Source organism: Apis florea, unplaced genomic scaffold (genome assembly GCF_048593485.1).
Source record: "Apis florea isolate Af1SG1 unplaced genomic scaffold, ASM4859348v1 contig_3798_pilon, whole genome shotgun sequence".
NCBI classification, from domain to species: domain Eukaryota; kingdom Metazoa; phylum Arthropoda; class Insecta; order Hymenoptera; family Apidae; genus Apis; species Apis florea.
In genome coordinates, this window is record NW_028256860.1 from 642,942 (window position 1) to 667,344 (window position 24,403).

The 24,403-nt window shown below is 19.4% G+C and overlaps 2 protein-coding genes across 2 annotated transcripts; both read left to right on the top strand.

Annotated features, from left to right (window-relative positions):
- The first annotated feature begins 235 nt into the window (after positions 1-235).
- Positions 236-10,800, top strand: LOC100866671 (mitogen-activated protein kinase kinase kinase 7). Its single transcript, XM_003689762.4, has 9 exons — positions 236-503; positions 1,276-1,501; positions 1,731-1,848; positions 1,959-2,288; positions 4,696-4,808; positions 4,957-5,249; positions 5,361-5,433; positions 8,793-9,046; positions 9,509-10,800. The coding sequence occupies exons 1-9, from the start codon at positions 426-428 to the stop codon at positions 9,671-9,673; spliced, it is 1,650 nt and encodes a 549-aa protein (XP_003689810.1). The 5' UTR covers positions 236-425; the 3' UTR covers positions 9,674-10,800.
- A 2,272-nt stretch (positions 10,801-13,072) lies between these two features.
- Positions 13,073-23,467, top strand: LOC100871400 (putative sodium-coupled neutral amino acid transporter 11). Its single transcript, XM_003689796.4, has 7 exons — positions 13,073-13,280; positions 15,524-15,577; positions 16,430-16,517; positions 17,477-17,686; positions 18,026-18,278; positions 20,729-21,077; positions 22,964-23,467. Exons 1-7 carry the CDS (start codon positions 13,218-13,220, stop codon positions 23,387-23,389), a joined length of 1,443 nt encoding a protein of 480 aa, XP_003689844.3. The 5' UTR covers positions 13,073-13,217; the 3' UTR covers positions 23,390-23,467.
- The last annotated feature ends 936 nt before the right edge of the window (positions 23,468-24,403 follow it).

Sequence of the window (24,403 nt, forward strand, 5' to 3'; positions counted from 1 at the left end):
TATTTTTACATAATTTACGTAAATATATATATATATATATATATATATATATATATATATATATTTATTTATGTATTTTTATAATTTCTTTATTTATTTATTTTTATAATTTCTTCAATATTTTAATTATGTATTTTAATTAAATTTTAATAAAATAGATTCATTTCTTACATTTGTTAATGTAAATTTAATTATATTTTCTATTTTTTTTTATAAACATAGATTGTATTTCGATAAATCGATACATCGAATTACAAATATCGATTGATGAATGTAATTTTCTTGTTACATATGCCTTCTAAATATTAATAAAATGGAAAATATCAAAAGAGCTTGAGCTCAAAGTTTAAATAAATATTCAGTTACGATAAATACGTTCGATAATTAAATGTACCCTGAAATTAATGTGATGTTAACTGTGTGTGATGGCGGATAAAGAGTTAGTAAGCCATCAGCAGCAGTTTGTAGAAGAAATTAATTATGATGAGATTGAAACCGAGCAGGTATCATAATTATATATTACAGTATTTTTTTTGATTATTTGAAGAAATAAGATAAGAATAAGATTTTTCTTTTTAATTATCATTTAATATAATATTTTTACAATATTTATATTTATGACTATATATATAATTTCAGGAATTTATTTTTATTAATTATCTAAATTCGTGAAACCTAACCTAAATAATATTTAATTATTTTTTTTATCTAAATTTTTGATGTTGTGATTTATTTTAATATTTCACATAATAGAAAGTATAATTTAGATAATAATCTTTTAATATCTATTTAAGATATCAATGACTTGAGAAAAAAATAAAATTTCTGTTTTAATAGGTTTTACATATATTTCATTTTTCTTTTAAAATTTAAATTGAATGTAAGATTAATTTAATAAAATTTAAAAAATATTTGCAAAAATTAGTAAAAAATATTATAAATTTAAAAATTTTCTTTTATTATATATTTTATTATTTTATTATTTGTTTTTTATAAAGTTATATATTACATGTATAATAATATAATAATATATATATATATATTTGCCATTAATTTAATATTTCTTATTTGTTATTTTATTTTTAAAAAAAATTATTTAAAAATATAAAAAATACAGATTAATAATATTATTATTATATATTATATTATAATTAATAATAAATCCTATAAAATATACAAAAAATATCAATAATAATTAATCAAATATTATAATTTAAATTAATATGAATAATTATTAAATCAAACTAAAACTAAAACTATTATTTATTCTTAAAGGTAGTGGGAAAAGGTTCTTTTGGAGTAGTATGGAAAGGAAAATGGAAAGGTCAATATGTTGCTATAAAATATATAAATTCAGAAGGTGAAAAAAAAGCCTTTACTGTAGAAGTTAGGCAATTATCTAGAGTTATACATCCCAATATCGTAAAACTTTACGGTGCATGTACAAAAAATCCAGTTTGTCTAGTTATGGAATATGCAGAAGGTGGCTCTTTATATAATGGTATTAATTTTTTTTAATATCATAAAGTTTTAATTTCCTAATTTCTTAATAAAATATTTTTAGATTATTTATTTTTATTTTAATAATATATAAATGATTTCATTATTTCATAAAATAATAAGATATAAATAATAAAATTATTTTTTATTTTATATTAAATAATAATTATATTTACCTTTATTATAAGTTATAAATAATGATATTATTTATATTTATTCATATGTTACAGTTTTACATTGTAATCCTCAACCACAATATACTGCAGGTCATGCAATGAGTTGGGCTTTGCAATGTGCACGTGGTGTTGCATATCTTCATAATATGAAACCAAAACCTTTAATTCATAGGTAAGGTAAATTAATTTTTCTAAATATATCTTTCTTTTTTATTAAAAATATAATTACAAATATTTCAAGTGATATCTATAACATTAAAGAAATTTTATTTATGTTTACAGAGACTTAAAACCACCAAATTTGTTGTTGGTAATGGGTGGACAAACTCTTAAAATTTGTGATTTTGGTACTGCTTGTGATTTAAATACTTATATGACTAACAACAAAGGTTCTGCTGCTTGGATGGCTCCAGAAGTATTTGAAGGTTCCAGATATACAGAAAAGTGTGATGTATTTAGTTGGGGTGTTATTTTATGGGAAATATTATCAAGGAAAAAACCATTTGATGAAATTGGTGGTTCAGCTTATAGAATAATGTGGGCAGTACATATAGGACAAAGACCTCCTTTAATTGAAGGTTGTCCAAAACCTCTTGAGGATCTTATGACTAGGTATTTATTAATATTTTATTACTTATTTATGCTATTATAGTTAATAATGTTGAAGTAATTTAAGGATATCAAATTCAAGAAATTAAAATTAATTGTATGATATAAATATTTTTGACTAATAAAAAAATTAATTTTTTAAAATATATGCTTTTAAAAAATATATCAAATTTATTGTAATTAAGAAGCTTCTTATAATTAACTGAATATTAACATATAAATTTAATTTTTTGTACTAAATTTTTCTAGAATGTTATATTTATTTGTTTAATTTGTTATTAAATATATTTATAAAATAATAAAATACATGTTGTGAAATGTTAAAATGTTAAAATATATATGTTATAAATTAATAGATTTTTAATTTTAAATTAATTTTTTATAATCTATGTATTCTAATTTATTTATTATAAATATATTTATAAAATTATTATAAAGTTGAATATTCATATTTTTATAAATATTAATTTTATATATTTTTAAAATTAAAAAATGTTCATTTTATCTGATTAATAATTAGTAATTATATTTATAGAGAATTTTCTTTTTGAGACACAAAAATATTTAATATTTTTATTTACCTAATATTTAGAATTATTCAATAATTTTAAATTCATTTAATATTGCTTACATTTTATTTACATATAATATTTTTTATATGCTATGCAATATTTTAATGAAATATTGTAAAATTTAAAAATGAATATATTTCCTTTATTATCAGAAATGTTCTATACAAATATTCTTTACTGAAAAATTGATATTATTTAATAATTAATTTTTTAATAATTTTTTTATACATTCACAATATAAATCATAAAAGATTATTACTTTACAGGTTGAAATTTAATATGGTAGTTATATATATAGTGTCTTCAAATATACATATATCTTTGGCTATTCCTTCTCGTTAATAGAAAAGTATTTATTTGAAAGTGTTTAAGTGTGATAATTTGTGTAATGCTTGTTAGTCTTCTTCAATAATCAATGGTCTTGATAGGAGTACAATATTCATACCAATTAAAATTGATTGTTCATCAATTAAAAATTGTTTATTTCATAAATCATCTGTTAAATTATATAAATTGAATAAATAAATTTATGTTTAACTATTTAATATTAAAAAAATAGGAAATATAGGAATAGTTTAATTCATAAATATCTAATCTAATACTAATTGTGGTAGATTATTCATCCTAAAATTTTTAATTTATTATATCTAGATTAAGGAAAATAAATTATACAATAATCAGTTAAAATTTAATAAAGGTATAAGGAAGAAATATAGGATTGTTAGAGGTTATGAGTTTCATATTGATTGTTTGCAATGTTGTTATTTTTTTTAGAATAGGAGGAATTAAAGATGATTGATTGGTGGTTGATCGTTTGGTGTTAGGATAACTTTAATAGTTTCATAATTCTTCATTCTGAGATTGTTCTGTACTTCTAATTAGGGTTTTTCTAAATTTCTTCTTATGAATTTTAGGTTTTGACCTAGGTGAAGATTGGGGCACATAGTTCATCATAAAATTTTCTTTAAAGAAATTAAGGTCTTTTAGCAACTATGGATTCTCCTTTGGGACAACAATCTCTAACAACTCTTTCATCCCCTTCGATGGTTAGGCACTGGGAGCAAATTTTAGTGGTAAGTGAAATTGTCTTCAATGATATTTGTCCATTAAGGTTTCCATTATACCAAGTGGCAAGATTACTTTCCCTTTCGTTTTTCATTTGATCATTCAATATACAAGGAATGATTTGTTTCTCAAATTATTGTTGATGGCAGTTGCAGAGTTTGCAAGATTTTCTTGCAAAAAATTGCTCCCAGTTATTTTCATCATAAATTTTTTGATAGTAGATTGTGGAAGGGAAAGTGTTGAATTTAGGAAAAAAGGTAGGAAAATTGAAAATATTCGAATTTATATTAGCTATAAAATATTGATTTATTCAATAATTACAAGAAAGAAAATTATAATTGTTATATTTGATTTTAATGACAATAAAAAATAGAAAATATATAAAAGAAAATTATATATATAGAAAAAATTTTTAGTATTTTAAGTATTTTCTTTTGAACATTAACCATAATCAAAATGAATTCTAAAAATTTTTTCATTAAAATTTAAAAAAATAAGAAAATTTTTTTAAATTTATTATTATTGTGTATTTTTTCAAAATAGTCAATTTCAAATCAGTCTCAAAACACATATTTAGAAAATAACAATTTTTTTTATCTATTTTTTATTATTCTGCTAAATTATTTTATATATTATTTATATTATATATATATGTGATTTTATTCAACAGGTTTTTCTACGTCTTAAGTATTTTTTTTTAATCATTCTTTTATTTTAAACAATTATTTATGTTTTATTTCTATATAATAAAAAGAATTGAATGATTGTTTTAGATGTTGGCATAAATCTCCCGAAGAAAGACCATCAATGGACGAAGTTGTAGAAATAATGACGACTTTATCGCAATTTTTTAGTGAACATTTGGAACCTGTGGAGTATTCCCGAAGTTCGTATAAAAGTATTAAATATAAATGTTATATAATTATTATAAAAAATGATTTTAAATCCAAAGTATAAGCAATTAATAACATATAAAAAATTTTGAAATAAATGAAATATTTATATATTTATATATTTATATTCATGTGTTATAGATATTGAATCAGAGAAAGTTAATGAAAATCATATTTCTAAAGATGATACTTTAGATGTAAACAAAGGAAGTATGGATTCTGAAATAAATGGATATGCTGCCAATGGTACTATTAAAATTAATGTACCTGTTTCCAAAGAAAATTCAGAAATTTTAAATGGAAGAAACAGTTCATCAAATTCCTTCTGCGATTTCAGGGATTTATCTCCTAAAAATAATATTTCATCAAGTATTGTATCCAACAAAAAATTCCAAATCAAAGATTTTCCACAACTTTATGTTGAATGCGATCCGGTCAGTATTTTTAAAATATAATGATTGTTTATATATTGTTCTTTTCTATAAAAAAAAAAATATTTTATTATATATTTAAAAATTTTTGATGACATTTTAATTTAATTATAGAATGCTTGGGAATTGCCAAATTCGGACTCTTCATTGGAATCTTCTATTCTGAAGATAAAGAATACTACTCAAAGTAAGTTTATTATTTTTGTAATATATTTAAATTATAAACTCTATTATAATTAATTTTGTTTTTTTTTTATGAAAAAAGAATTGTGAAAGAATTGTTTTATAAATATATTACGTGAATGCACGCGCGAAAATAAAGTACGTATTTATAAGTAGATATTATGATTTATATTAATTAAGATTAGGAAAATATAACGAATATATTTTTTTTACTTTTACAATATTTATATTTTTATTTTATTTTGTTAATTAATTTCTTTTTTTTTATCATATGCATATAACAAAATAATTGAAATGCTATTTGTTGATGATCTCGTCGTTATTCTATAACTGCAGAGGGATATTCGCTTAGGCGAAAGCTTTGAATTTGTGACTCATCACGATAGTTCTCTAATCCCAAAATAACATTCTTCCTATGTTCCATAAAATCTTCCTTTTAACGCGGAATGTGATGTGCTTAGATAGACTCATTATCACTGTTTGACAGTCATTATTAAATAATTAACATTTGTATATATATTTTAAATTATTTAATTCATGTAAAGTATATTTTTATTCATATTAAATTTTTAATTAAATGAATATGAATAATGAATAAATATAAAATATAATTTGAACATATAAAATTAATTAAAGTTATTAAATATTAAACATTAAATATTAGATACTAAATATTAGATATTAAATATATTTTTAATTTAGAATGATAACAAAAATTACGATTAAATATATATATATATTTAATATTGTATATATTGTATATTGTATATATATTAAATATATATATAATGTATAATTATATATATATATATATTTATCATGAATTATATATATATATATTTAATCATAACTTTGTTATCGTTTTAAAATATATATATATATATATATATATATATATATATATATATATATATATATATTTATATTTATATTTATATCTCATGTTTTCTAATCATCATTGTTAAAATTGCTAGAGATTATTTGTATTTATAATGTGTACATATGTAACATAATTTTTGTTTTATTTAAGAGATTATTTGTACTTATATTTATAATATGTACATGTGTTACAAATATTGCTTTCTCTTAAGGAAAATATAAGAACGAAGTCATAGAAAGAAGTTAAAACGTTGCACCTTGGCACGTTGTGATTTCACTGTGACGAATTCTTTGAGAGTTCGTCGATCGGCGAAATCTACCCTGGCAAAGGGCCCGCGAAAACAGTCACATTGTGCGAGTATACTAAATTTAACAGACGACTAATCTGAGGAACCTGTTCTTGATTGACACCTATCGACGATAAAAGCTGCATCCTATAAAGTCCAAGTAAATAAAAATGCTCTTTCTACTATCAGACAGATGATACATATAGTATGTACAAAATTATAAGGTAAAAAATAAAAAAATAAATTATTCAAATACTTCCAAACATGGAATATTTTGAGTAATATTGTGAACAATAAGTTAAAAAAAAATAAATTATAAAATAAATTACATATTTTATTTCAATATTTTTATTAAAAAAAGTTATACATTTTTTAGTATTTTTAACTATTATTTTTCTTCATTATATTAAATATTATTTATTTTATTATAGTTTTCAAAATTCAAACATATATGTATCTAAAATAATGTAAGATAGATTATTGTTTCTTTTAAATGGATACTTTTTTAATTATTTTCCGCATATCAACATGAAAATTAGATTTCCCTGAAGATGAATTAAGAGCCAAAGAACTATAAGTTCTTGGCTCGTACTTGCACGTTTTGTCTGGTGGGGGATACCTCGAAGCAGGTGTGGTTGACTCACCAGGCCCAATATAGATGCACGTTTGTTTAGTGCTCTCCCGACACACCATCGACCAAGAACGACGATCTTTTCTCTTTTTCTTTTTTTCTTATTTTTATTATTGAAAAAAATTTTTTTTTTTAAATTTTGTCCTTCTACTTTATTTTTTGTTTTACAAGTGATCAATTATTTTCGGATCAAAAGTGACATTCATGATAATTTTTAATCGAAGAGTGACATCTTTCATGTGAACGATATTTGATTCTATTATGAACGGAGCCTCGTCAGGCTTTAGTATTTGGAAATGTGCGAAGAATATCCAAACATTGTCGCTACAGATACCTTAAAGCGGTGCTGGGTTTTGTTACGTTAGTTCTGCTTTTCTTTTTTTTTGTTTTCTGTTTTCCTTTTCTTTCTCATTTGAAGAATGAGATATCTCAGAACAGGAAAATTTTAAATAAATGAATTTTTATCATTTTACATGATATTCATAACTGAAAAAATAACATTTAATCTCTTCTGATTATTTAGAAAAAATGTGACATGTATAAACAAATAGTGTAAAATACACAAATTATAATTTTATATGTGTACAATCTTATTTTATTTATATTATTACAATATATTTAGAAATTGATTATGCTTAAATTTTAAGTTAATATTACGTAACTAATATTTTTTATTTAAGATATAATAATATTAAAAAGCGATAAATTAAATAAAATTTAATTCATATTTAATGTACATAGGATATTTGGAATAATATAATAAATATTTAAAGGATTATAATTCTAAAAATTAATTAATATAAATAAATAAATTAACAAATAGCAAAAAATTTTGGTATGCAAAATGTGTGTTAATTTTTGTATTCATTTTTCAAATTATAAATAATAACTTTTATGTTTATGAAATGAAACAAATTGCTTTCTCTTTGTCTCGCTTCGTCTGCAAAATTAAATTATTTATGAGTTAAAAAATAAACTTTAATGAACATTTTTACAAACCAATTTTTGTTTTTGTTTTAGTTTCTTAGTTTCTTTAGTTTCTTTTGTTTTAGAATCATATTAAACTTTCTATTTATATTGTTTGAACAATCTATATTTCAATTAAAACATTTTTAAAATAAATATATCAGTTTTAATTAATTTAAAATGAATTTAATTTAAATACGTGAATACGAAAAGTTAATAATTTTGTTATTGTTATCATAAATGAATCAAAGAAAGAATTTATGTCTTTCTCTCTTTCTCTAAAATATATTTAATTTCAATTTGTTATCAATAATCATTTATATCAAATATTATTTAATTTATATCATTTATATAAATCATTTTTCAAGTATTGAACAATTTATTATAAACTTATTTTGTTATAAGATTTCAATTATTTTAATTTAATCAAAATTAAATTTTGAGAAATTATAAATTTTTTGTAAATGAATGATTTTATTATTATGATTTATTAATCTTATACGGAAATATTATTCACTTGATTAAAAACAAAATAATTTATTTGAATAATTAATTTAATTGCTTAGGGATTAATTTTCAGTAATAATTTTTTATTAACAGGTAATAGTACTACTGATAAAGATTTAGATAATGTTTACCGACTTTTGGATGCGGATTTGAGACCATTGACACCTGATCAAACTTGCGAAAGATCAAAAGAAATTTTTGAGGAGCACAAACAACTTGCGCAAGAATATTTGAAAGTTCAAACGGAAATAGCGCTCTTGGGTCAACATAAAAATGAAATGCTTAAAAATTTGACAATAGATAGTTTAAGACAGCAAGAAGAACTTAGAAAATTAGAAGATGAAAAAGTAAGTTAATACACTTACAACTAAAGTTTTTTTATTTAATAAAATTTATTTATTTTTTCTTTGAACAAAAAAATTGAAAAGAAAAGATTATAATTTTTGTAATAAATTTTATATTAACAATTTCATAAAGAGAAAAGAAAATTATTTTTTAATTTAACGGTTCTTAAACCCCTGCGGAATCTTCATATGTGTAATGAGAAAAAGCATATGATTTGAAATTTAAAATCTTCAAATTTTTGTATATTATATATTTAAATTTTGAATTGAATTTTGAACGATGAAAATAAAAAATTATTTGAATTATTTGAAGATTCGTAATAAATAAAAGATTAACAACTACTATTCTAATTTTTTAAATACTATATCTTTTAATTTAATATTTATAGAATTTAAATTTTTCTTTATATAACGTTTTTAGAAATTAAATATAATAAATTAATTGTTATTTTTTTTCAATTATAGGAATCTCTAATAAAGCTATATCGAAATTTGAAACGACAATTAGAAATCATGAAAAATCAGAGAATGAACAATGTCCTTTTGAGCAATGCTCAAATGGATCCAACAGTTTCTGGAAATAATGGCTGGTTTGTAGTACCTTGTCAAAATCCTTCAAGACACTCTTGAATATTTAAATTGAACAAATGCAAGCATCATGTTCTCTCCTCATCAAATCACAATTTTCTTATGACTTTCTTTTTTTTCTTATAGTAGATAAAATATAAACAATATCGATTTTTTTATAAATACAAAGAATATGAAAATTTTTTAACTAGGTTTTATTTCATGATGTACGAAAATCTAAAAATTAATTAAATGATGCAATTTCTTAAGTATAATTATACATAAAAGCATTATTATTTTTTTGCATTTCGTTGCAAAATGTTTATTGAGATTTTTATATTTTATAATAAATAATATTTTATAAGAATATAATTCAAACTTATAGTACATTTATGTATTTTTCAAATAAATATTACAAAGAATTTGATAAAGTAGTTTTAGTTTTACATATGTTTTGTTTTCATTGTTCATTAAGATATAAAAATATAGATTTTAAAAAATTTAAAAAAATTTGATAAATTTTAAAAAGATTGTGATTTATTTTAATCTACTATATGTAATTATTTATATAACAAAATGTGTTTATGAATCTGGTTTAGCAACAGTTGTAAAAAAATATCAAAGATTGTATTAAAAAATATTTTTGTAATTTGTATGATTGATGATTATAGAATCAACAATTAGTTAACTGCCTGCGATTTTATTATTATTATATTTATTTATGTAAGAATTAACATTAATAAGTGATTAAGAATGTATCTTTGTCATTTAACTTATATTTATATACAGAATATCATATTTTTGGAGGGTTGATTCTAGAGAAAACAAACATAATAAATTGATACATAAAAATGTCAGTTTATTTATCAAATTATAAATAGTTGAAGTTTATGTTAAATGAAATAATTTTATTTCCATCAAATCACCATCTCATTCTACATCTGCTTCGCTTTATTTAATGCAAATTGCTTATAATTTAATAAATTTTAACCAACAATTTTTTATAATGTCTGTGTTTGTTTTTATTTTTATATAATCAACTTTCTAAATATGTCCTACGTCGTAATCTGTGTATAATATATGTTATATATATTATATATATTTAATTGCTACTACGATTAATTTCTACAATTAGTAAAGTATTTATAAAACATCATTATAAAGAGTATTAAATATTATAGTTAATTAAACATTGTTTATAATGAAATTTTTATTTTAACATTGTTAAGAATTGATTATTAAAATCGAATTATTATAATGCAAAAGATTCTTCATTGAAAAATTCGATTTTTGTTTAAAACTAATATTTTTATTATTTATTTATTTATTAAGTATATATAATATTGTATTTTTATTTCATATGTTTTTTTATTTTATGAATAATCAGTTTTTATCAACAATAGCATCAAAAAATATACTATTATTTGAAATATTAAAATAATTTCTCATTTTTTCTTTTCATTATAATTTTTACATTTATTCTTTAATATTTTATTAATTTTTTTTTAATGTTTAATATTGATCTATAAAGAAAATTTTTTATTTGGAAAATTTAAAAAATTATAATATTTATAACAAAATTTTTAATTAATAAAATATTTTTTTGTAATTTATGATTATAAATATATCTTCTATTTAATTAAGCATTTCTCTATAATAAAGAACATAATATAAATAAATATAAAAATGTTTATAAAATTATATCAAAGAAAAAAATGTTTATTAATGATTATATAATTATAATTATTTAACGATTTTTAGATTTTGATGGTTATCAGCAAATCCTATACTTTGAAACCTTATAGCTTATGTTAATTTGAAGAAGATATGATTGATTAAAGATAAATAAAAATAAATAATTAAATATTGAAAAATTTATAAATGTAATGTTAATAATTTTTATACTCTTAAAACGAATAGATAATAATTACATTTATTAATACTTAAAGTTACAAAATATATCATTTAATCATTTTGCATACATTTGGTTACTGTATATATAACAGATACAATTTTGTTAAACTTCAAATATATTTTTTTTAGAAAGTAGATTTTCTTTATAATTTTTTTTTCAAACACGATATATATTCTATTCACAATTAATAATTCTTATCTTTATTATTGTTTTTTTTAATTCATTTTAAGTTTTTATGCATGTTTAAATAAATCTAAAAAAATTCACATAAATAAATATTCAAATAAACATAAAATAGAACTATAAAATAAATGTAATAATTATATTAAATATATCAATTCAATTTTAACATATTTCCTTTTTAATATTTTACATATTATAAAATTAAGTCATAAAGATTTCACGAACGAAGTTTTTTTTAAATATATAATTTTATCATTTATATATTTATATATTAGCAGGAATTTTATCATAGAGATTTAAATTTATTTTTGAATGGAAATATTAACTCCTTAAGCAGGAAAAGATTTTAGTGATCATTATAAATTCATAAATAGTATTTGGTATTTTTGAAAAAAAGATATTTTTCGCTAATTTTTTATTATTTTTTAAATATATATATATATATATATATATATGCTATATTATGTATGCTGTCTATGTAAATATTGTAAATATATTTCTCTAAATTCAATGATTAAATTATTATTGAAAGCGGATATATCGATTCTCCTCGCTTAAAAGATTAAAATATATACATCAATATTATAATATACAATTATGATATAAAGTATAATCATAAATGTATTAATATATTTTATATAATTATATATATTATTATATATATAATTATATATATTATTATATATATAATTATATATATTATATAAAATATATTAATACATTTATGATTATACTTTTAAAAATGATTAAATACATATTTAGAGACTAAAATAAACACAAAAGTTAAAAACTGTGCAAAAATGTTGAGACTTATTTATTAAAACAATTAAAGTTTATGTTAACGAAGCGAAATAAGCGAAATAAAATGAAATGTTCATCAAATTACTGTTTTATTTTGTGTTCGCCTCGCTTCATTTAACTTAAGTTATAAATTAATAATTCAATTAATATTTTTATATATCATGTTTATTCAAAAAAAAAAAAAGTATTTTATAAATATACTAATATTTTAGGCATATTTTCTAATTTATTTAATTTAATTTTCCGGCGATTATTTATTTCAACACGAATTTCACGAAATTATTTTTATTTATTTTATCGGTTATTGCCTGATTTAATCTTTGCCCGATTATTTTGTTCTTATATTTTATTATGATAGAATTTATAAATCTCTTAAAGATTATAATTTTAAAGATTGAAGATAGAAAATTATAGAGATCGAAAAGAAATATAAAGGAAAAATGGATGGATGATAATAAAGACAAGAAGGAATCTCGATAACAGAAGTAGAAAAACAGAAACGCGTGCAATGCGCACGCATCCACTGTAAATACATGCATGTATTGGAGGGGTTGTAAAAGGAAGTGAAAACGGAAGCTCAGTTAGATAGGAAGGGTGCAGTCGTTACAGACGTCTGCTCGATCCTATTCTCTCGCGTCGAATCTTCCCTTTAAGCTTTCCGTTTATTCTCGTTTCCACTTTCAATTCTTCCTCTTTCAACGATCTTTTATGATGGCTTTAAATGCGAACGAAAAAAGTTATATCTTGGATGCGAGAAATAACTACGAAGATGTAAGTAAAATCACGATTCTTATTCACTATTGATGGACTACTATTGTCCTTTTGATCCTTTTGAAGAATATGGTGGCATACGTAATAAGTTTTGTGACGTACATTATTTCTGTCGCAATATAATAGTTATATAAAATAATTATGAACGAAGAAGAAGAAAAGAGATATAACTTGATTATAAAGAACATTAGATTTCGCGTTAATTCGGTTTGTTTGAAATGGTTCGCGCGAATTTTTTGTTTGTAATTGTTACTTAGTAAATTTGTACAAAATATAATTTAAGTTATTTTCATCATTTTTATAGAAAAAATTAATTAGATTAGAAAACTAATTGAAAAAATTATTACAGAGTTATTATTGTTATCAAAGAATTATCATATGTATATGACAATGGTTTTAAGAAGATAAATGAAGAATAAAGAAAGTTCGAAATTGATGTTTGTCTTATTAATTATAAAATTTGTAAAATATCGTATTTAATTTTCAAGCATTGTATTTAAATTTGTAATTTAAATTTTTAATTACAATAACATTAATTTAAATTTCAATAACATTTTGTAATATTTGTTCTCTAAATGTTGGTAAAATTAAGCTAAATATAAGTGAAATAATAGTTTTATAAAAATAAAAATGAAAAAGAAAATAAGATAATTTTATGAATTTCTTTTTAATAAATAAATTTTGTAATTATATAAAATAATAAAAAATAGTTTTTTTTTTTGATTCGAAAATATTCTTATATTATCGTAATAAAGGAGAAAAATCTATAATTCATCGAATATGTATACATTTACGCATTCTATTTCGATATATTTTTTCCATTTTTTGTTCGTACTGTATTTAAATTATTTTTTTCAATATATGAAAACTATTATTTCTTATTTTACTTTTTATTATTCTGATAGTATTTTTCAAATATTCATTCGAAAAAATTGAGAACATTTCATAAAGAACATTCTTATTTATAATATGGATCATGTAACTATTTTAATAAAAATTTTCACATTATAGTTTATATAAGTGTTTCACATATTTTGATGAAAACAAATAAAAAAAAAATGAAAATAAAAATCGTATTTTAAACAATATAAAAATTTTTAAACAAAATATAAAAATAAATATTTTTCTATTACAAAAACATATATTTTGTTTGTGTTAATATTAAAAGAATTTTTTCATTGTAATAAATATTAATATGTATTATATATGAATAATATTATAATTTATTATATTTTATTATATTTTATTATATTATAATTTATTATAATATATTTTATTATATTATATATTACATTATATATTATTATATTATAGATTCTAAAATATTTGTTTTTATGAGAACATTTTTTAAAAGAAGTTCTTAATAATAAAGTTTTTTTTTATAAAAATTTCACAAATATGAAATATACAAATTCGAATAAAATTTTTTTTAAAAAATAAAAGAAAACTATTTATTCAAATCAATGTTTCAAATTATGATCTTATTTAAATTAAATAATAGAAAATATGAGTATAATAGAGAATTATAATATAGAAAATATGAAACAGATATAAAATTAAAAAATCAAATAAGAAAAGATTTGTTTCATTATTTAAATTGAAATATTTCAAAAAACTGTTTTTCTTTAAAATATATTAAAAATTAAAATTAGTATATTTATTATAGTAAAAAGTTTTCTAATTTTCTAATTAAGTATAATATAATTTAATATGTATATTTAATATTAATTTATTTATTTAATAACTTTATAATTCTGTAATTATAAAATGATAAGTTTTTGAACTAATATATAATACAATTTATATAATACACTAATACAATCTATAGAACTGTTGAATGCTTATCGTAAATTTATTTTATTGACAGAAATGAGGACATGAATATAGTATAGAGCATATAAATAAAAAAATTTTAATATTTTTAATTTCATATATCACATTTGTATTATATTTTGAAAATTTATTCGAATTATTTATTTAATATAAATATATTAAGTAATTTTATATTTTATATTTTTATTTGTAAATTTAGTTATTATAATATTAATAATATTTAATTAAAAACTTAAAAATAAGTATAACGAATAAGAATAAAGTTATTTAAGACGCAATAAAATATTTTTTGAAATTTTTTTAAAATAAGAATATTATTTAATATAATCACAGAAAAATTTTACACATTTTCAAATTCTATTGTGATTAATATTTAAAAGTTAATTTTTAATAATATTGATTATAAACAGGGAGGCAGTCTTGGTTCAGAAGAATCTTATGATGATATGAGACAACTTGTTGGGGTAAGAAACACGTAATCATTAATTGAAATTTATGTTTAATTAAGTTTAATTAAATGTCAAAATTTTACATTAAACTAATTTATTATGTCGTCTATTTATAATCTAATATTATAAAAATCAATGCGATTGTATATAATTAATGATTATAAATAATATAAAAAATAAAAAATAATTACTTTCGTTAGATATAATAATTATTAATTAAAAAATGAAATGTGAAAACTAATTAATAGATTTTAACAACGTTGAATAAAATTTAAGAGTATTATATAAGAAATTTAAAAATAAAATAATAATAAACAATATTTCCATAATCTGAAATTCTCTTATACAAATATTTTGTTAGTCAAACATTATGACAGCGAAATATACTTTTATTAAAATATTTATTCGTATAATATATTTGATTTTTATAAATCAAAAATATTTTATGTAGATTTTTTTTATATATCATATGATATAAATAATATAATATCATGAAAATATAAAATTAAATATTTTCATTGAATAATAAATAAATAAATGCTATTATAAATTTTTGTTAATATTTTATTATTGTTAATATTTTATAGAAAAAATTAACAAGTTTTATTTGAGAAATTTTTTATAAATGATTTTTAGTATTTTAAATTATAAAAATATTGAATGAGAATTTATAGATTTTATATAGATTATATAGATTTATAGATCGTTTATATAATATCGTTTCTTTCACTAAATTTTCCCTTATCAAAAGATCTCTGAAAAATATTTAATCTATCAAATTATTTTTTTATTTTTTTTTTATTATTTTGTTCTTTTTTTAATTCGTTTTCTTTCTTTTTGTGAACATAAATGTATATGATTTTATAGGAAAAGAAGGAAGAATCCGGAAAATTTACTAGCCTACCTTTGGCCAGTTTTAATTTCATCAATTCCATTATTGGCAGTGGTGTTATTGGTAATTCGTATATGTGATATATACATAATATACATATTTTACACACACGCATATACACCCACACACAAAACCTTGATAAATAAAAAGATTCCTTAAATACCGAATTATTGAATAGTAAAATATAAATAAAATAATAAAATATAAATAAAATATAATTTGTTTTTCTTTAAATATAAATATATTCATGTTATAAATTTATCATGACAATTGTAATTGAATGTAATATAATTATACACATACAATTTATTTTTATTTATATAATTTTTATGAGTAATTATAATTCTTTAGATTAAAAAAAAAAATTTTTTACTTGGGCTTATTTTTAATTACGAACTTCTTTGTGTGAAATTTTCATCATTTCCTCATTTTTATCTAATTGAATTTTCAGTTTCTTTAATATATTATTCGAGATATTTTCGTGCGTATATTAAAAACTAAATATACTTTATATAAAAAGAAAAAATATAAAAATATAAATATTTATACGAAGAAAATTATGTAGCTGTTATTAAAAATCTTAGTTTCTTTTAAATTTAGAGATTCGTATTAGTTTTATTTTTTCAAAAAGAAGCTGTTAATTTAATTCCTCCCTTTCGATCATTTCATTATAACGCAATTCATCAGAAATTATTTATTTACATAACAATCATGTTTATTCAGTTAAAATGAAGGATCAAAAATGATATTTTTTTGTGAAAAAACTTTTAATGAAAATCTATACGATAATAAAATTATTTCATTGAAAATTATTCATTTGCAAATAATATTCATTTGTATAAAGATTATTTCAAGATTTTCGTGATATATTTATATTGAGAATTATGACAATAATAGAATATATATAATATGAAAAACATTGGATTTACTTTTAAAAACAAGATAAAAATTATTTCGGTGTTTGAGGAACAAATATTTCTAATTGTTCAAAAAAAATATTAATATTAATTAATATTTTTCAGGTATACCTTATGCTCTTCATCAAGCTGGATTCGGACTTGGAATAATATTATTAATACTGATAGCAGGTCTAACTGATTATTCTTTAATTTTAATGGTTAGAAGTGGCAATATATGTGGTGAAATGAGCTATCAGGGTTTAATGAGAGCCAGTTTCGGTCGTACGGGGTTTTATATTCTTACAAGCCTGCAGTTTATTTATCCTTTTATAGGTATATTACCTTTTATAACTTTCTTGCATAGATATATTAAATCTTTTTTTTTAACTAGAATTCTTTAACATTAAATATATTTTATATATTTTATAGAATATTATTTAATCAAAAAATTAAATTTATTATAAAAATTGAATAAATATTAAAATTTAATAAAAAAAATCATTTGAATAAAATATTCAAAATTGATTTAATATAATAAAATTAATAAAACAAAATATAAGTACTTATTTTCATTTGTTTTCATATTGAAGCTCGTTTTTCAAATGTAATGAATGAAGTTCTTATGTATAGTCATCATTCATGCAGTAATTTATTTGTTTTTTTTCTTTTCAGCAATGGTCTCTTATAATGTTGTCGTTGGTGACACAGTAACGAAAGTGTTAATAAGAATAACAGGCATAAGCGAAATGAGTATTTTCGCTCATCGTCAAGTGGTTGTTTTCTTTGCTACTGCTTGCATCACTATACCGCTGTGTCTTTATAGAAATGTAGCTCGTTTGGCCAAGATCTCTTTCCTTTCATTAGTCTGCGTTGGTTTTATTCTTTTGGCGATTTTAATTCGGATGGATACGATGTCAACAATTGTGTAAGATATTATTTTTTCTTCAATATTATTTTTTTATAAATCATTTTACATCAAATTAATCAAATCAAAATTTTTTAATCTAATATCTTGGATTTTTACTTAAATTGAATATAATATAGTTCAAATTGAAATTAAAAGATTATTACTTTACTATTTTCATATTTGTTTGGAAATTATAGGCCTTCGAATTTTATGATTTTCGTGAAAATATATTTGAATTTTTATTTACAAGAAACTATTCATTGGATTCATTTATTTTTTTTTTATGGAAAAAATTAAATATATTTCATTTCAATTACAAATTATTTTTTTAATGTTAAAAAGGATAAATATTTTATTTTTTAATTTTCGGCTTGAGATTATATTTAAAAAAAATCGAAAAAAATACTATCACATTTCTCGAAGTTTTTTTCATGAAATAATAAATTCTCTTTTTAATATTATTTAAATTATGTAGAGTAATGAACTAGAAAAAGATTCTATATTTCACGTAAAGTAAATTGTGCCTTGTATATTCGAATTATATCTTTACTATTCCATATCTATTATTTTACTAAAGTTTATAATATATATAAAATCGAGTTGTTTTATTAATATCTCAATATTATATATCTGTGTTATATGTTAATCTTAATTTGTTTTATAAAAATTTAAAAAAAAATTATATAAAATTGTTTCTTCTTAAATATTATAAATATTTAAAATTGTTTTGAGAACAAATTTAAATTTACATAATACTTAAGATATCATTACATCGTGCGAATATTTCAAATAATGTTATTACAAATTATAAAGATATTTTAAAGTTAATGATATATGAATCAATCATTCCTTCTTGTCATTTTGGAAAATATCATTTTGTCCCGAATTTAGCAACATTTGCCCATAATTTAAAATTTTTTTTTTGATAATAATTATATAACAAGCATTATTTTTAAAAATTGAATCCATATAATTAGATTTTCATTAACTACGATTACATTTTCTTTTAACAAATTCTTACAATGATTAAATAAAAAAAATATCATTTTATAAGTATACGATTATATTATTAAAATCACATTTAAATTATTTTATTTATAATAAATAAATAACTATTCATCTTTTTGTAATATAGAAAAGATTTAAATTCATTAATTTACTCGTATTAATTTCTGAAAATTTATATCACTTATATCAAATTTATATTTATTTGAAAAACGATTAAAAAATCTAAAAAATATCTTTTTAGAAAATATTTTTTTAAAAAATAATGTATATATTTTTAATAAAACTGTTTACAATATAAAAATAAAAAAAAAATTTTATAAATTATCGCATCATAATACTAGTGATTGACATTTTTTGCAACGGCATACAGTAATTACATTGATTAATAAATTATTATTTATTACATGTAAAAAAATTTGTAATGCGCATAAATGAAATGGCGACAAGAATTGCGAGAAAATTAGAAACAGGAAATGCTAGAAGCATTTGTCATATCGTGACAAAATCAAATCAATAATTCATATAACTATCAACAATATCATTATAACAATCAATAATATTTATGTAACTATTTATTCATGACAAAAATGAAGAGATATTGTGTAGTAACGCAACTGAAAATAAAAGTTTTTATTTTTTACTAACAAACGTAACGAACACAGTTGAGAATAAATCATAAATTGATCTTGATGCGAATTATGCGATTAGGATAATGCAGAAATTAAGGATAAAGATTTTTGCTTGATCATAAAAATGTATTACATCCCTTTATTATCCTTATATCATATATATAATATTATCATCTCTTCTCTATTCATTTTTTATTTCCTTCCTCGCCGCGTCACTGTCTTCTTCAATTCACTATTTCGTTAATTGAAATAATAATAAAATAAGATTTAATTATTTTATAGAAAAATTTTCGAGCATTATGATAGAATTTTTTCCGTGACGTTGAAAATTAAATATTATTTTTTTAATATTAATTTCATAAAATTTTATTTATAATTTTCAAATATTAAAAAAATAATTTTTTAATCCCAAAAAATATATAAAAAAATTATTTTTTCATTTTTAAAATGAAAAAAAAAAATGAAACTCAATTCAATGTAAATAAAATTAAATAAAAATGAGAGTATTTTTCATGAAAATCACAAAATTCATATATTTTTCTATAATTTTTAAATAAATATGAAAACAATAAAATGAAACTTAAACACTTTTTAATTTCATGTAAATTACATGTAATTGAATAGATATATAAGTATATATATAATATAATATATATATATATATGTTTATATAAGAATTATCAATCATAAAAATATATAATGTATTTTATATAAAATTATTATATACATATATAATATAATATAATATTATATATTATTTTTCTTCTTTTTGTTCTTTTTTTTATAACAAATAAAAGTGAAGTATTTAAAAAATGTCGATTTAATTTTCAGGCCAAATCAAGAAGATAGTTGGCGAATCGCAAATTTCCGCGGCATAGTTCCTTCCATTGGAATTATGGCATTTGCCTTTATGTGTCATCATAACACATTTCTTATTTATGAGTCTATAGAAAGAGCTACTCAACAAAAATGGGATATTGTCACTCATTGGTCATTGTTCACATCTTTTTTGATCGCTGCTGCTTTTGGAATCATTGGATATGCCACATTTACCTCATATGTTCAAGGTGATCTTATGGAAAATTATTGTTGGGATGATGATCTGATGAACTTCGCTAGACTTATGTTTAGCGGTACTATTCTTCTAACATTTCCTATTGAATGTTTCGTCACAAGGGAGGTAAGTTATTTTAATTTTTTTAATATATCGTTCTTAGAAATAAAAATCAATAATAAGCTTTCCTTCAGAGTATTCGTTCTGACAAGAGAAAATTTCTAATATATAAATTTAAAACATTTTGAAACTTTGAGATATATAGTATACATATTATACAATTTTTTTTCCTGCTCAAATTCATTTTAAAAGAATAAAATTGAGCCATGAAAATTTAGCTATTTTTCGATATTTGTGTTGAAACTCGCGAACTGTAAAAGATAGAAAAAGACTTTTCTTATAAAAATAATTTCTTTTAATGAAAATTATCATTTAATAAAAAATTTATCAATTATTTATATAATTCAAAAAAGTTATAAACAAAAAATTTATAATTTTTTTTGAGAAAGTTAATTAAACTATTTAATGAATGTCAGAAACATATTAAATGCAGAATCTCGACGTGTTTTTATTATTAAATTAATTATTAACAGCAACATTACAAAGAGTTATATATCTAATCAATATTTCAAATATTCACAATCTCGAATAACATGAAAAAATTGTGTATGAAAAATTTCTAATCTTATAGTATTTTATGATGTAGATTTATATACATAAAATAAAATTATATACATAAAATTAAATTAATGTCTTATTGTAATCAATTTTCATCAAAATATTACATATTTGTTTGCGCATAATATAAAAATGAATATATCAATGAAAAACCAAATAATTTTGAAATTTTGTTTTTTTATAATAAAATTTCACTGTCTTGTTCTATATACGATACTATTATACGTATATAACAAATTTCTATGTTTTAAATATTGGATATGCATAATGTAATAAATTTGTATGTTTTAAATATTGGATATGCATGATGTAACAAATTTCTATGTTTTAAATTCCTTTATTATTATGAAGATTAATCTATACATCGTATATATTTTTAAAATTATCTAATTATAATCGATTGTTTTCTTAGATGATATTTATTTCATAAGAAAATAAAAATTCGATAATTATATTAAAAATATAAAGTTTTAATAAAGATAAGCTATTAAACAATTTTTTTTATTTCCTTCATTTTCACTTATTTCAACATATAATATAAATTATTTTATCAATAAATGTTAAAAGAACATTGATTGTATTTATAAAATAAAAAAAATTTTTTTATTTTTTGTTTATAATTTTTTTTAATTTCTAATTATATAATAAATAATTAATAAATTTTTAGTCATTAAAAGAAACAACTTTTGTATGAAATTTTTTTTCTATCTTATACAGTTCGCGAGTTATAATACAAAATTGAAAAATTGAAAAATTTTCAATTTTATGCCTTTACAGTGAATTTAGATAGGAGAGAAAAAAAAAAATTACGTGATATTTTAAAAATCTTTTTTGTAAATAGAACTTACTTAATTGAGTTTGATATTAAAATAAAATTCCCAAGTTTTTTCTTAAATAATACAAAATTTATAAGTTTTATAATGAGAATTATTTAGGAATTACTTAGGATAATAAATTAATTTTCTTTCGAATATTTAAATATATAGTATAGTATATATAGTATATATAAAAGTATCCAGTAAAAACATTCATAACATAATTTATTACTACTCAATATATGAAACATATTATATTATAATTAAGAAAGTATTTTATCTTTTCAAAAATTGATTTTTTATTTTCTATTTTCTTAAATAATACTGTTTTAATTATAATTTAATTATAATAATTTTAAATATAAAAGATTATATAAATTTTTCTTTAAAAAAAATTAAAATATTAAAGAAAACATGAGTTTCTTATTATTTTTAATTAATTTTAAATAATAAATAATAAAAATTAATATGTAAAAAAAATCAATTAAATTTATATAAAATTAATTAATTTAATTTCAGGTAATATTGACAGCTATCAAAGGAACCGATGAACTTGAAGATCATACAGCTTATGTACCTAATTCCGATCGGAAATATCTGATAATTACTCTAACAATAGTAGTGGTCGCTTATTTAATCTCTATGTCCACTGATTGTCTTGGAGTGGTCCTCGAATTGAACGGCATTCTTGCTGCTGTACCATTAGCCTATGTTCTTCCTGGTCTTTGCTATCTCAAACTCGAAGAAGGATCAGTGTTTTCATCAAAGAAACTTCCAGCTTTGGGATTGATGACTGCTGGCATGTTCGCTGCAACCTCCGGCTTATTATTGTTGATCCTGAACAGAGATACTTCTGGTTCCTGTGTACACGGAAAGGTAATGCCGTATTGTATCGAGATTTCAAATAGTACAAATTTCAATTCGACTATTGAAAATTCAATATAATTAATTCATTAATTCAATATAATTCGAAGATTTTTGAATTGATAGAGAAATTTTCATAAATTTGGAATGAAATTTAGAGTTGGTAGAAGTAATAGCATTATACATGTATATAATGATACACATTGTTCATAATATATTGTCGAATATAAAAGATTATTTGTTTTGATTATTGATTATTGAAAACCAGTTTTAAATTTATAATGGAAAATAAAGATTTCTGAGTTGAGGATTGTATATCAAAATTATTTTTTTTCTTGCTAAATAGATTTATTAATATTATGTAATATACACATGTATAATTTGGAAAGTAGATTTTAAAAATAATATTTATAGATAATATTTTTGTATAGAAAATATATATTCGGTATCATAAGAGGAAAAAGAAATATTTTTTTTTTAATAAAATGACATATTAATTTTTTGTTCTTTAAATAAAGAACTTATAAATATATTTTAGAAATATTTTTCTTTATTTTATATATTTAAAGATTATAAGATTTTAAAATTATACATCTATATTTTTCTTACAAGATATTATAAAAAATAATGAAAATGGATTTAAATAAAATAAAAATTATTATCTTCAATATTAAAAATTTTTTACATTATTTTTTTACATATGCTAATTTTGTTTATCATACAATACTCACTCATTTTACAAGAAAAAATTGAATGCAGATTTACCAAAGATATTGACATTGCAGTTTAAAATTCAAAATATTTTCTTATTTTGCTGTATTCCTTCTACCAACTTGAAAAATGAAATTTATAGTTCATGAAAGAAAATTATATTTATAAAAATATAATAGAGATTTTTATCTCTTCTTTCTCGTTTGATTTTCATTTCTTATATTTCTTATAGAAGCTAAGTTAAAAAAACTTATTCTTGAAAAAAATGATGACATTGAGAAAAATGATAAGATTATAAATAATTATGTTCATGTTTGGTTATGTTAATAATCAAAAAATCAAAAGTCTTTTCTTTCGGTTTTAACATTTGTATATTATGTGTAT